Genomic DNA, 14,571 nt, shown 5'->3' with positions numbered 1-14,571 from the left:
TCCATGACTCTGCGCTTCTGGCGTGGAAAGTTGTGGAAAAGAACTGACGTACGCGTGCCGAGATGGCATCTATATAGACAACCGTGACGTCATAGACGACTCCAACGACGTTGATGACGCACGCGGAGCTGGTCGACGCCCGCGGATCCGAACGACGCCGCGCTCGCAGGGTACTGCTCGGAAAAAACTCCAGATTCGAAGCTGACGCCAGGGAATTCTAAGGTAAGGAATCTGCAGCTAGATAGATTCTCTACCAGATACCTCGTTACCGAAGGTAAGTAACTTGTTCTTCTAGGGTCAGGGATGATTTCTTTCAGGGCCCTAGTTTGGGCACACCAGTGTCAGTACTGACATTGGTGTGTCAAGGTGGTGCCTATATAGGTGAAGAGGACATCACTTCTGGTGCAGACGAGGCCGACCAACACCACCTGCCATTATGCAGGGGTACTCACAAAAAATCCTCCGGTCCAGTTTGATGCCTTGAGAGAATTAAAATGCAAGGAATCTACAGCTAGATATAGTCTCGACAGATAAAGCGTTACCAAAAGTAACTAACTTGTTCTGTGATATCTTCTGATTGGTTCATGGCAGCAGTACAAGTGTATCAAACATAATCTAGAATGGAAGATGGGTGGCCCTAGTTGAATTTGGAAAAGCTCCAATTTCCCCTTTCAAATTAATATCTTGATTTTTCGATATATTTGTTTGTGAAATAATAAAAATGTTTCTTCATCTGTGTATTTTTTGGTGAAGGCTTGTTTCATTGTGTATTGTTTTGTGGTTCGTATCATCAAAAATATATGGGCCAGAGCCCCTGGCTTCCAGTGTTGTCACAATTTGGGTCCCAGATTCTAATCATTTTTCAGTGGGCGTCTCAAAATCCCTCTAATGAATAAATAGACATCCACAGAAGTCAAAGGCTAATAACCTCTGCTGTAGAGGTCAGAGGCCTTGGATCTCCCTTGGAGCCAAAGTCTCAATGTTCGTGGGATCTGCCTGGCCCTCGAGGCTCTTCTGCCATCCACCCAGGGTCGGTATGGGCCATAACCCAAAACGCAACTGCGATGTAGTGCACCAACAAGCAGGGTGGGGTGAGCCTGTGTCCCCATGCCCAGAGCACTGAAGCTGTGGTCTTCGACTAAGGCTCATAATAGCTGCTTATGAACCATCGTTCAGGCTACCTATATGTGTGGGCTGGCAATGTCCGTTGGCACCATGTTGCAGACCAGATGTGACGTATTTTCCTTGAGGTGGTGCAGTCCACCTTTGCACTCAGAGACACCTCTCTGCTCCAACTTTTAGGCACTCACAAAAACTGCAAGGAGTGGTGGGAGCCACTTTCTGTCTGAGGCGGGGCTTTAGGGTCTGCTACACAATTCCGTCCATCCCTCTGAATCCTCAGTTTCTGAAATGGACTCCACCCATTAAATCTCCCTGGATTTTTATTTTTTTCTTAGACTACCTCATTGATGGACTTCTGTCTTGAGTGAGGCTCACAACCTGCAACCCACTCACTTTAAGCTCTGTCATAAAGAATTGAGAGAGCTACCTGTCAGTGTCCACCCTTTAGGTTAAGGTCTGAGGAGCCAGGGTAGGAGGCTCTGGGCTGTTTGCACTTGGGCAGGTACACATACTTGTTTACACACAGTTATGGTCTAAGTGTGTGAGAGTGATGTCTAACTCAGCCCTGTACCTGACAGATAGCCTGTTGCAGAAGGGACCCTTCTTAGATTGGTGAATACCTACGCAGAACATATATTATAAGTTGGCACTAATGGTATGCATATGTTTATCTATCTGTAGTAGTGAAAAGCCTATATACTTTACTATATTAAATACTGTAGGTGAAATCTACAAAAAAACTACAGTTTCGCCAGTTAGTACTAGAGACTCAGTTGCTGCACCAGTATTTGTGGTAAAATATGGTCCCAAATGCAGATATGACATTAAAGTTCCGCAAACCTTGTGGCACATCTATATGTCTGATATTTCTCTTACTTAGCTCTTAATGAGATTTGGATATTTGAATCACCATGCTGGGCCAAGTTAATAATTCTCTCGGCCAGCTAGGGGGTCAAAGGCATCACCACACAACAGGGTTATTAGCCAGTAATTAGGCCTGTTTGTAAAGGATGATAGGGTGAGGGTGGGATCTATATGTACTCATTACGCTTCATACTGCCCCTAGCATAGGAAGGCTACTCTTTGAAAATGTTTGGGGGAAGGGACCATGCAGCTGCAAAGGTTAGGTGCAGGACTCAGACTCTCTGAGAAGGTCTTTCAAAAGAGCACTTGATGAAATCTCAAAATGCTGTGCAAGAGGTTTAGGGAAGGGCTGGGTAATGTGTCAACCTCGGATTGCGCAGAGATACCTAGCTTCTGGAAGTTTCTACCCCCTCTTAAAAACCTCTGCCAAAGGGAGAGACATTTGAGAACAGTCTTGACCTCGGGGAAGCAATGGCAAGGGATGCTCAGTGTGAAGAGAGAAAATCCCAAACCACTGAATGGATTCAAGGGCCTGTGACTTCAGTTGGCTCCCAGGAACGAAGATTTGTTTATGTGTGTTGATCAATAGTAAGAGCACACATGGTGACTTTGGTGATGGCATGTTCCTTGCATTAGACAGTAATTTGTATGAGTTCTGTATTCATGATATTTGTAGCCCTGATGAAGTCTGCTAATCACTACATTTTTGCGGACGAAACATGTGTTTGCTATTTTTGCTGAATATTGAAACTCTGGTGATGAAACCAAGATAATGAATAACAATACTTCTTGATGAATAAATAAACTCTATTGAAGAGTACATGTAACAACATCTCTTGTGATATATTGGTAGAGTGTTTGGAACCTTGTGTTGCTTATGTGGGTGGACTTACCGACAATTGGAGAAGTGGTGGCTTTCCTACGTTCTGAGCACCAGGATGGACTTTAAACTCTCTAATTTGATGAACAATAAGGACATTACTTTGGAAGCATGTGCACCATGTGCCCAGCCACCTACCTCTGTTTTTGTTCTATGAAAAACAAAGACCTGGTCCCAGAGACATGTGAGTGTATATATAAAAAAAAGGAGGGGGGCGCATGGGGCCCCTCTCCTGAGGCTGTTATGAGCTCTGAGGACAACCACCTACCTTGAGCTTGATTCTAATTAAGGAGAGGGCCCTTGTGGACCCCCCTCCTGTGGCTCATTTGGCCCAGGGGACCACCGCTTCCCCAGGACTTTTAATAATAAAATGAGACCACGCAGACCCCTCTAATGGGGCTTAAAAATGCCCCAGGAACTATCACCTCCCAAGGCTATTAAACATTGATGCGGGTGCTGTGCAGTTTCCCTCGGCACCCCCACCTCCCAGAGGGCCAGCCTGGGTATGAGAAAGGAGGGGGCTGTGTGGCCTACCTCCTGGATTATTTAATGGCCCTGGGGACTGCCCACACCCCGGGGCCGCCACCTGCAATCCCCCGAGGGGCCCACCCTCGGGAGGTAACTGTTTGCTTTCTCTTGGCAACACACTAACTCTGCTTCTTGCAAGTGGGTTCTGTCAAACTTCTCCCGCTTGCTGGAAGCAGAGATTTCATTTGTTCCTCTCCCCTCTGCCATGTGGGTAGGAAACAGATGAAACAATTGCTCCCACATGCAGGGAGCTGCATTTCTAGCAGCCTCTCTGCATGTGGAAGCAATGCCAGCTCCTGCAGGAGGCGGGGGCTGGCTGGGATCGCAAGGGCCTTCAGGTACCCGTCCCCCGCTGTCTCCATCAAAACCAGGGCCATGTCACCCAGAGACTAGAGGCCAGGCCCAGGTAGATGGGATCTCAGGGGCCCAATCGCCCTCCCCCTTTTAATTATGTATTTGGATCAGGGAGGTGGTGGTCCCTGGGGCATATTAAAGCCCCAGGCGGCGGGGTCCATGCACCCCCCCCTCCTTTTTTCAATTAAAGCCCCTGGAAGGTGGGAGTCCCCTTGACTCAAAGAGCCTAATGGAGGGGAATTCATGCGGCCCCCCCATCATTAATATGAATAAAGCCTTGGGAGGTGGTGGTCACTGGGGCTCACAAGAGTCCCGGGGGGCCCCGTGTGCCCCCCTCCATTTTTTAAAATGTTTTTAATATGCACACAAGCCCACAGGAATTGGCCCATCGGGGGGGCTTTGTTGAAAACTAGTGCATGAGACCAAGCTTGTTTTCGTTTAAAAAAAAATTCCCACAGATTTGCAAATATGCTGCAAATTTCCCCAAATTTGTTTTTTAATGCTTTTTTGCCCTGGTGGGTATCCAGGGGGACCCCAACACTAAGGCTGGGTGTTTAGGGTATTCCTACCGTGATCCTTTTTCTTTTCTTTACCAAAGCTATGCATGGAACGGGGTAGACTGCTTAATGGGGTTTTGGCTGTAGGGCCTGGCCGCAGGCCATGCATGGTGCGGAGTTTGGTGCTTATAGGCGGTTGGCTGGAGGGCCATTTGCGCACAGCCTGAGACTCTGAAGCGGTGGTTGGGTTAAAGTAATGTAATTATAATTACTTGACATTAAACAAAACATAGAAATTCACTGAAAAAAACATAGGTTACAGGGACGTTATAGGAAGGAAATATATATTTTTTTAAAACAGAGAAATTAACTTAAAAAAAACAAAGGTTACGAGGGTGTTATAGTTAGGTTTACATTTTACGTGCACAAAACCATACAACTTCACCCGTTAAAGTTATGGTTATCTCAGGTAACTGTAACTTGTGCCCTAAGGTAACTATAACTTGTACTTTCGCCATGTACTTCTAATTACCCACATATTACTTCACTAATGACATCTTTGATAACATAATTGATAATATCAATGTAACATTTGCAGCAAAGTAATGCAGGAGAAAACTGCCCACAACCCACACATTGGGCGTCACTTGGGGTCCCCCAAGGGCCTCGCAGTCCCAGCCAGTTCTCCCTGCATGGTGTGGGAGTTGCCATTGCTCCTGCCCGAGGGAGCAGCTATTTATGCTTTCTTCCTCCAAGCATGTGTCAATGTGTGTTCTGTTTTCACTGGAGTGCAGGCAGGAAATCAGAGCAGAAGTCTGCTTCCAGCCGGCGGGAAAATGTTTAAATCTCATGCCGGGTAGAAGCAGACTTGCATATTTGCTGCCACCATCTGGTAATTGAGCCAAACCAGGGAATGGGATCCCCTTGTCTACAGCGGCTCGGGAGGGGGACTTCTCTGGCCCCTTTACCTTTGTGTCAAATTCAGCCTTGGTGGATGGACTCCCCGGGGCTTATAGTGGCTTGGGGTGGGGGCTGCATAACCCCTTCCCCTTAATTAAAGAATGCTACCCAGGTGGATGGGCTCAAGGAGGTGAGCTGTGTGTCTCCCTCCTCTTTTTTGCACATTTTGGCCCTGGGGGATGGGGTGCCTAGGGCCTGTAAAGACCTGGGGGTGCGGGGGGGTCGCTGGCCCCCTGCCCTATTTTTACACATTTTGGCCCTGGGGGATGGGGTCCCCAGGTCCACCATCAGCCCACAGAAGGGGGGGACTTGCATGATAGCTTGAGTATGAAACTCTTTTGAGTTTCATTAGCAATTTGAGGTGGGTCACAAATAGACCTCACTCATGAATATTAATGAGGTAGGTCGCAATTTGTGACCCACTATGATTCGCTGCATCACAGTGCTGCTGAGGTCAGCAGATCACCATGTCTGTGATTGCTTTTAAATAAGGCAATATTATTTTAAACACAGCCAGTTTTCCTCAAAGGAAAATGGGATGCGTCTACAAAAAAAATAATGACATTTTGAAGTTTCATTTTTTAAGAGTAGGTGGTGGTTCCTTGGACTGCCTGCTCCTAGAAAATATTTTTTTAGCCATTATCAAACGGGAAAGGATCCCTTGGGGACTCCTTCCCATTTGTAAATGGGTTACCACCAACTTTCAATTGGCTGTGAATTGCAAATGTTTTGCAACCGCATTTCGGCTACAAAATATTGATATATACCCATGTGAATCGGTATTTGGATGTGCCGCCCCAAACACACCCCTTCCAAATACCCATTCGCATGCCCAAATTACAATTCGGCAACAGGTTACCAAATCGCAATTTGGGCATTGTACAGCAGAAAAGGCATTTGAATCAGGCCATTTGCTAACACAAAAATGCTTCTTCATACATCTAGTCCTAAGTCCCTGAGTCCTGTAATGACTGTCAGCAACGTTTTTCTCATGTTACTGGCAGCCGATCAGAGTGCTTGTCCCCACAGGAGTCGTAATCTGGGGTCCCCATACTAGTGTGTGAATTACAGGGCATTTTTCAAATAGATGTATTTTTTACACACTGTCTTTGGAAGAAATTGTTTTTTTTACAGAAAGAGAAGGGGCAATAACACTTGATCTTCTATTCTGTGTTCCCCCAAGTCTCCTGATAAAAATGGTACCACACTTGCGTGGGGAGGCCTGATGCCCGCGACAGGAAACGCAACATGGACACATCACATTTTTACATTGAAATCTGATGTGTTTTTTGGAAAGTGCCTAGCTGTAGATTTTAGCCTCTAGCTCAGCCGGCACCAAAGAGAAACCTACCAAACCTGTGCATTTTTTAAAACAAGACACCCTTGGGGAATCCAGGATGGCATGTAGGGCTCTCACCAGGTTCTGTTACCCAGAATCTTTGGAAACCTCAAAATTTTGCAGAAAAAAACACTTTTTCCTCATATTTCGGTGATAGAAAGTTCTGGAATCTGAGAGGAGCCACAAATTTTCTTCCACCCAGCATTCCTCCAAGTCTCCCGATAAAAATGGTACCTCATTTGTGTGAGTAGGCCTAGTGCCTGCAACAGGAAATGCCCCAAAATAGAACATGGACACATCACATTTTCCCAAAGAAAACTTAACTGTTTTTTGCAAAGTGCCTACCTGTGGAATTTGGGCTCTAGCTCAGCCGCCACCTAGGGAAACCTAGCAAACCTATACATTTTTAAAAACTAGACACCTACGGGAATTTAGAATGGGGCGACTTGTGGGGCTCTCACCAGGTTCTGTTCCTCCGAATCCTTTGCAAACCTCAAAATTTGGCAAACAAAAACACTTTTTCCTCACATTTCGGTGATAGAAAGTTCAGGAATATGAGAGAGCCACAAATTTCCTTCCACCCATCATTTCCCCAAGTCTCCCGATAAAAACACTACCTCACTTGTGTTGGTAGGCCTAGTGCCCGCAGCAGGAAACGCCCCAAAAGCAACATGGACACATCAAATTTTTACATTGACAACTGACGTGTTTTTTGGGAAAGTGCCTAGCTGTCGATTTTGGTCTCTAGCTCAGCCAGCACCTAGGAAAACCTACCAACCCTGTGCATTTTTTTAAATTAGAAACTTAGGGGAACTCAGGATGGGGTAACTTGTGGCACTCTCACCAGGTTCTGTTACCCAGAGTCCTTTGCAAACCTCAAAATTTGGCAAAAAAACACCTTTTTCTCACATTTCGGTGCTGCAAAGTTCTGGAATCTGAGGGTAGCCACAGACTTCCTTCTACCCAGTATTCCCCCACATCTCCCGATAAAAATGGTGCCTCACTTGTGTGGGTAGGCCTAGAGACTGTGACAGGAAATGCCCCAAAACACTGTAGACACATCCAAATGATCAAATACAAAAACAGTTTTTGCCGGTGGAAAGGGGGCACCTGCATTTTTGGTCCCAGGCTCAGCAGCCATCTAGGGAAATCTCCCAAACCCAGACATTTCTGAAAACTAGACACCCGAGGGAGTCCTGGGAGGTGTGACTTGTGTGGATCCCCCAGTGTTTTCTTACCCAGAATCCTCAGCAAACCTCAAATTTAACTAAAAAAAACACACTGTCCCCACGTTTCTGTGTGGTATCACCGCGCCCACACAAATTTCCTACTACCCAACGTTCCCCCTCAGTCTCCTGATAAAAATTATACCTCACTTGTGTAGGTGGGCCAAGTGTCTGTGACAGGAAAGAGCCAAAAACAGGTTGAAAATGAGGGGGAACCAAAGCGGGTCCAAAAGGGCAGTTTGGAAAAAAAACTTTTTTAGGCTGACAAGTGGGGCCGAATTTTTATCGGTATACATGCGACAATTTTGGGTGGTAGGGATTTTGTGGATTCCTGCAGATTCCGGAAGGTTACATCACAAAAATGTGGGAAAAATGTGTGATTTCAAGCAAGAATGGATGTTTGCAGGGCATTGTGGGTAAGAAAATGGTGCTGGGTGCATGTGAAGCACACCACCCTGGACTCACCCATGTCTTTAGTTTTCAGATGTGTCTAGGTCTTGTTGATTTTTCTACATCGCAGCATCCAAAAGTCCAAAAAGTGCAGCCCTCAGGATTCCAAGTGGGATGATTTTGAGAGGCAGACAAGCTCTAATGGCCCAACTGTAAAACGAAAACCCCAAATAATCAAATGCCCTCTTGCAGGTTGGGATAAGATATTTTATTGTGCGGGGAGAGCTGAAAGACTGCTACCCCTTCAGTTGGGGTGGGGGCATAACCATGCCCATCCTGGATAGTAGCCACTACTCCAGTATTTATTCTTTTTTTTTAATTCCGTGGCATGTAGTAGGCTTTCTGGCCCTCCCCCGTGGAGTGGATCGGGGTAATTGCCCCATTTGCCCACCGGTGGGCAGAACAACTTTGTCCCCATTTATTTAACAAAACACACATGCACACCAATCCCTGGTGCCTAAGTGGTGTCAGCCCCTCCGGGGGCAGATAGGCCTAATAGAAATAGGCCGATCTGCCCCCAAAAGGGTCAGAAATGGCCAACAGTAATGTGCCCCCATGGGGAGTGACCCTTGCCCAAGGGGCTGCCCCTCCCAAACAAAACACACATGCCAACAGTCCCTGGTGCCTAAGTGGTTTCTGCCTCCCCCGGGGGCACATCGGCCTAATATAAATAGGTTGATCTGTACCCAAGGTGGGCAGAAATGGCCTAAAATAAATTTGCTCCTCCCAGGGGAGCGACCCTTGCCGATGGGGTCACTCCCCATCTGTAAAAAAAAATAAAAAAATTTAAAAAATCCCTGGTCCTTAGTGGTTTCTGCCCCCCCAGGGGGGGCAGAAATGACCTAAAATAAATTTGCCCCCCAGAGGAGCAACCCTTGCCTAAGGGGTCAATCACCCTGCGTGAAATTGGCTAAAAAACAATCCCTGGTGTCTAGTGGTTTCTGCCCGCCTAATAAAAATAGGCCGATCTGCCCCTGAGGGGGGCAGATATGTCCTAAAAACAATTTGCCCCCCAGGGGAGCGGCCCTTGCCTTAGGGGTCGCACCCCATATGTAAAAAAGTAAAAAAATAAAAAGTGATCCCTGGTGCCTAGTGGCTTCTGCCTCCCACCGGGGGCAGACAAGGCGTAATAAAAAAATGCCCCCCAGGGGAGCGATCCTTGCCCAAAATGTAGCTCCCCTTCATTGTTTACTTTTTAAAACAACAAACTCCCTGGTGTCTAGTGGGCATTTCTGCAGCTTAATCACTTTACAATCGTGCTGCAGAAATGCTCAGAAAGACATTAAAGGAAAAGTATTTTCTTTCCTTTCATGTCTCTTTCCCCACCCCCGATCGGAAGAGAAATGTGATTGCTTCCAGTGCGATGGGGGAGATCTCTGATGAGGTCAGCAACGTCATCAGACATCACTTTGGGGGTGGATGCCGGGGGTGGAAGGGAAAGCAATTCCCCTTCCTCCCCTGCCCAGGGGACGGGCAGAGGAAGGCCCACGGGTGGAGCGTTAGCGCCCCCCCTGTGGCCGGGTGCAGGACATAACGGTTACGTCGACGGCACCCAAGGGGTTAAATATGTTGATGTGGAGCACAGGAACACCTGTCATTGTTTTGTAGACGAAACAGAATCTTGATAGCTGCATTGTGGATGCAATAGTCTAGACAGTAATTTCACGGAGACAAACATCTAGTTAATACTGTAGCCAAGAGAGGGCACAAACCTGCTCCAGTAGCTTCCTTTGCTCTAGTTACATCGGGTGCAGATCTAGGAACCAGCGAGCTAGTTATACTGGAAATTTGGAGTTTTTACTAATATATTAACTGTTACTTGGTAACATGATAGATATTTGGGTAAACAACAGAAGAGCTGGCAAGGTCACTGTAAGTATTCTTGCATGGGCTTTTCAAGAGAACTGTATTTTTTAATAAAATATGTTCACCCCAGATTCCTGTTTTTAACATTAATACAATGACATTCCAGTCACTTACAAAGGAGTAAGGAATTATGGAAATGCAACACATGGCTTAAAGGAGATTTGCTTGTAATTAAGTGTGAAGTTAAGCAACACCACTTTCCATGTAGTATTCACTTCCATTATGACTTCCAATATGAGCAATCCAATTGCATTTAATTTCATGAAATTCCTAACCTGACAAAAGTACTTGTTTTTTGTTTTATTTTCTTTAGGATTCCACAAGAAGATATTCCTGCTCAGTGGCCTAGATCTATCTATTTCACCTTTCAGTTTTATCGTTTTCCACCTGTAACAAGTCCACGATTACAACTAATGAAACTGGATCAGTCAGATTTGTCATCTCACATCCTACTGCAGATTAACAAAGATGGCTCAGTTAATACTGGTAAGAACATTATACATATTTTACAAGTGTTTATTGATCTGTGGAAACCTATTTGAGAACATTAGTAATTTAATTTCTGCAAAATGAAAGCCTTAGGGGGAAACTTTTATGCAGAGCCATCCTAAGCTGAAAACTGTGGATTTTATCTGAGAAGACCTGCCATACATAGAAGCAGTGTCAAATGCTCTCTCCACTGGAGGAATTCAGACAGCAGTAGTGTATCCAAAAAGACAATGCTTTCTTAGGACCCTGCATGGTCTTTTGAGACCCTCAATCAAATCACAATGCTACCTCAGCCCTTGTGTAATTTTGGAAGGCATAGCATTTGACTGCCATAACATAACAAAACCTATTCCAGAGGAATGAAGCACCCAGTTTACGCCAAACTCTGAACTAGCTAAATTGCAAAGTGCACTCTTTTGTGTAAACAGAGACCAAAGCGGCATATCAGGACTCAGGTATATACTTTAATTTTAAATAATGATGCCCAGAAGAGCTCTTACGAATGCAAGACCAGACCAAGGCACACTTTTCGGAATTCATCACCTTCTTCAATTGCTAACTTGTTTTCTCTTGTTAGGCTGCTTTCTTCAACCTCAGTGAGAGCGCCTTGAACACACACCACACATGAGAAAATGGCAGACTGTCTAAATGTTGATTTAATGGTATTTGCTTTAGACTTCTGTGATGAGCTAAAGTGGGGAAACTATTAAGCGTACTTTGATTTTTCTATGTGGAAAATGTAGGGGTGGCATAATTATGGATTAGTGATATAGGGATGGAACGCTGACCATTTCCCCTTTTCGCTGAGTAGCCAATGCCTCTCTTTCCTAATTTCATTTGATCAGGATCACTTAACCTGCAACCATCGTAGAAAAAAGGTGTCCTGGATCAGTGATCATGTTGGAATCTCTATTCGGAGGGAAAAACATCAGCATCCTATTTTGGGATGTAGTTATTAGGAAATCTCCCCCTTCGCCTGTGGTGTATTCGACACGGTCTCCCACAGCACTCTACGCACCAGACTCCACGACATTGGAATTCGTGGAAAAGCCGCCCTGGAATTGATCCACTCCTTCCCCTCCGGGAGGATTCAGAGGGTAAGACTCCTGCCCTACACATCCAGATCCACATGAGTCAACTGCGGAGTCCCCCAAGGATCCTCTCTAAGTCCAACTCTGATCAACGTATACACTTGCAGCCATCGTCAGAAGCCACAGAATGAACATTGTTTCGTATGCCTATGACACACAACTCATCATCTCCTTTCTGATGACCTGGACACAGCTAAAAGGAACTTCCACTCAGGAATGGAAGTCGTCGCCACTTGGAAGAGAGAAAGCTGCCTCAAGCTCAACTCTGCCAAGACTGAGCTGATCATCTTCGGAAACGCCACCTCAGCATGGAACGACTCCTGGTGGCCCACATCTCCTAGCACCCCCCCTGCACCAACTGAGCAATCTAGGCTTTATCCTTGATTCCTCCCTATCCACGACCCGTCAGGTAAACTCAGTAACCTCCCCCTGCTGGCACATACTCCGCAAATTTTGGAAAATCTTCACATGGATCCCAGCAGACTGCCGCCGGATAGTCACCCATGCCTTGGTCACAAGCAAGCTCAACTACGGCAACGCTCTCTACGCTGGCACCTCGACGACAAAACATAAAAAAACTACAACTCATCCAGAACGCCTCGGCTAGACTCATCCTGAACCTCTCACGGCAAGAACATATCTCTAAACATCTGAGGACCCTCCATTGGTTCCCGGTCGAGAAACAAATCACCTTCAAGCTACTCACCCACACCTACAAGGCCATACACAACTTCAGCCCAGCCCACCTGAATCTCCGTGTCTCCTTCCAAATCCCCTCCCAGCCCCCCCCCCCCAGATATCTTCACTCTGCCCAGCTGGCCCTGGCCACCATTCCTCGCATTCATAAAAACTACTGCCGGAGGACGATCCTTCACCTACATTGCAGAAAAGAGCTGGAACAACCTCCCCCTGCACCTCAGACAAAGCCCATCGCTCACCATCTTCAGGAAGAACCTCCCTCCCCGGCACCTTGAGACCCCCAAGGGTGAGTTGCCACACTTTATGAAAACTGATTGATTGATTGATTGGTTTTTATGTCACAGTTTTGGCACCGTCATATTTGGGACAGCTCTTCAGGACTCAATTCTTTATATTATTTTAACTGGTTGGCTTTTACTTCTACTGAAATAATATCAAGTGCCAACAGTGTGGTTGATTGTGTAACATTCAAAATGTTGAAATGTCCAAAATGACAGGCAGATATTTTTTTATCTGATTATGTTTTTTCCATCAAAATTCTGGGCTTCAGTATATTTCACGTGTGAAAATGTATGACCTATGGAGCAAGTAAAATCCTTAATTAATTATCAATATAGTTATTCTTGTTTATTAAGTGATATTTTAAACTTAAATTGCCCAGTAAATACCTCACTATTCACCATTTTAGTGTAGGGTTCTGCTCACTGTACCCTTAACAACTAATAGAAACTTCTTCCAATGTCAATATCTTGATGGAGGTGCTTCAGCTCGGAATTGCCCCCACTGAACCATTACTCTCATTCAATGAAGCCCTTATTGACGTCCGCTCTGAGGCATGGTCCAAGGCATGCATAAGGTCTCCTTTGCATAAGACAATTGTCTGCAGCCATCACTCGCCCCTGGGGAGCCCAGTTTCCTCACCCAGCACCCCACCCCGGAGAGCTTGGTCGTCCAAGCCTTCACCTCCAGAGCCATCCTTGGTGCATTCCCTCCCACTCCACCGGACAGGAAATCCAAAAGGCTGGATAACGTCAGGAGGATGTTCTCTTCTGCTGACCTGGCACTGTGGCCAGTGAACTCAGTGTGCTTTTTGGGCTGATACTCCCATACCATCTGAGACTCAGTTGCACAAGTGTGGCCCCTGGCCTCAGAGGAGGCCCAAGCCATATTCTGTCTAGTAATTGTTGATGGAAAGGATATAGCCAAGTTCACCATCAGATGTTGGCTGGACACAAAAGACTTGCTGGGATAGCAATTTCATTATTGGTGGCTTTTCAGGGAATTTCCATGCCTCACTCATGGACTTGCCTTTTGATGGCGCCAGTATGTTTAGAGAGAAGATGCACTCAGCGCTGGAGTGCTTTAAGGACAGCTGGACTTTGGCCAGGTTCTTGAGCCTTTCATGGCCACACGCCAACCCCAGCCTGCCTTGCACCCCTTCAAGACCACGAAAGGGGAGTTCAAGTATGTCTTTACACGCCCAGCCCCCACAGCCAACAAAGTTCACAATCCTTTTGTGGCCAAGAATGCGGTTCCCACAGACCCAGTGGTACAGGTTGCCAAAAGACAAAACCAGTCCATCATCCTCTGGCAGCCGTAGCTTTCAAACCCTGTTAGCTTGATCTCTTCCTTCATGGGCATCCAGTGTGAGGCAGGATACACCATCACCTGCACAACTGGAGGTCAATAACATCCGACTGTTGGGTTTTGCAGCTCATCCAAAAGTGCTACTCCCTCCCCGTTGTGACAGCCCACCACACATGACACCTACTTATGACAGACTGGCAAATAACTTTTTCTACCACCATCTATAGGGAAGGTGCGGGCATCAGAAGTAGAGTATATACCACAAAGATTACCCAGTCCGCCCACTGGACAGGGATAACCATCAATACTAGTACAACACAATTGTCACGTAGGACTGATTTAAGTCAAGCTGTGTGCCTCCCAAGTTCTCAAAGCTCAATGCTTAGTTTAACATCACTGCCAAAATGCAAATTAATTGTCAGCAGTCCCAACCTGCTTAATGGATACTTAGAAAAAGAATAATGCTGGTTTCAAAAATCCACTGTTATGAATATATTCTTCACAACTTTCAACATTTGTCAAAGTACAATATATTGAGCTGTGAATCAAAAAAGTGCAGGCGATGCAGTGCGCACATGTAAATAGACATATATAGTCCACATTAGACATTTCTATAATA

At 45.9% G+C, this 14,571-nt stretch overlaps 1 protein-coding gene across 1 annotated transcript in view; it reads left to right on the top strand.

The window, feature by feature from the left end:
* NPHP4 (nephrocystin 4) overlaps positions 1-14,571 on the top strand; it is a 952,546-nt gene that overhangs the window by 585,675 nt on the left and 352,300 nt on the right. The window contains exon 16 of the mRNA XM_069239971.1: positions 10,400-10,572. Coding sequence (XP_069096072.1) covers positions 10,400-10,572 — 173 coding nt within the window. The remainder of the gene's footprint in view (positions 1-10,399; positions 10,573-14,571) is intronic.

Source organism: Pleurodeles waltl, chromosome 6 (assembly GCF_031143425.1).
Source record: "Pleurodeles waltl isolate 20211129_DDA chromosome 6, aPleWal1.hap1.20221129, whole genome shotgun sequence".
Lineage (NCBI taxonomy): Eukaryota > Metazoa > Chordata > Amphibia > Caudata > Salamandridae > Pleurodeles > Pleurodeles waltl.
This window is presented reverse-complemented; position numbering and strand designations above follow the sequence as displayed.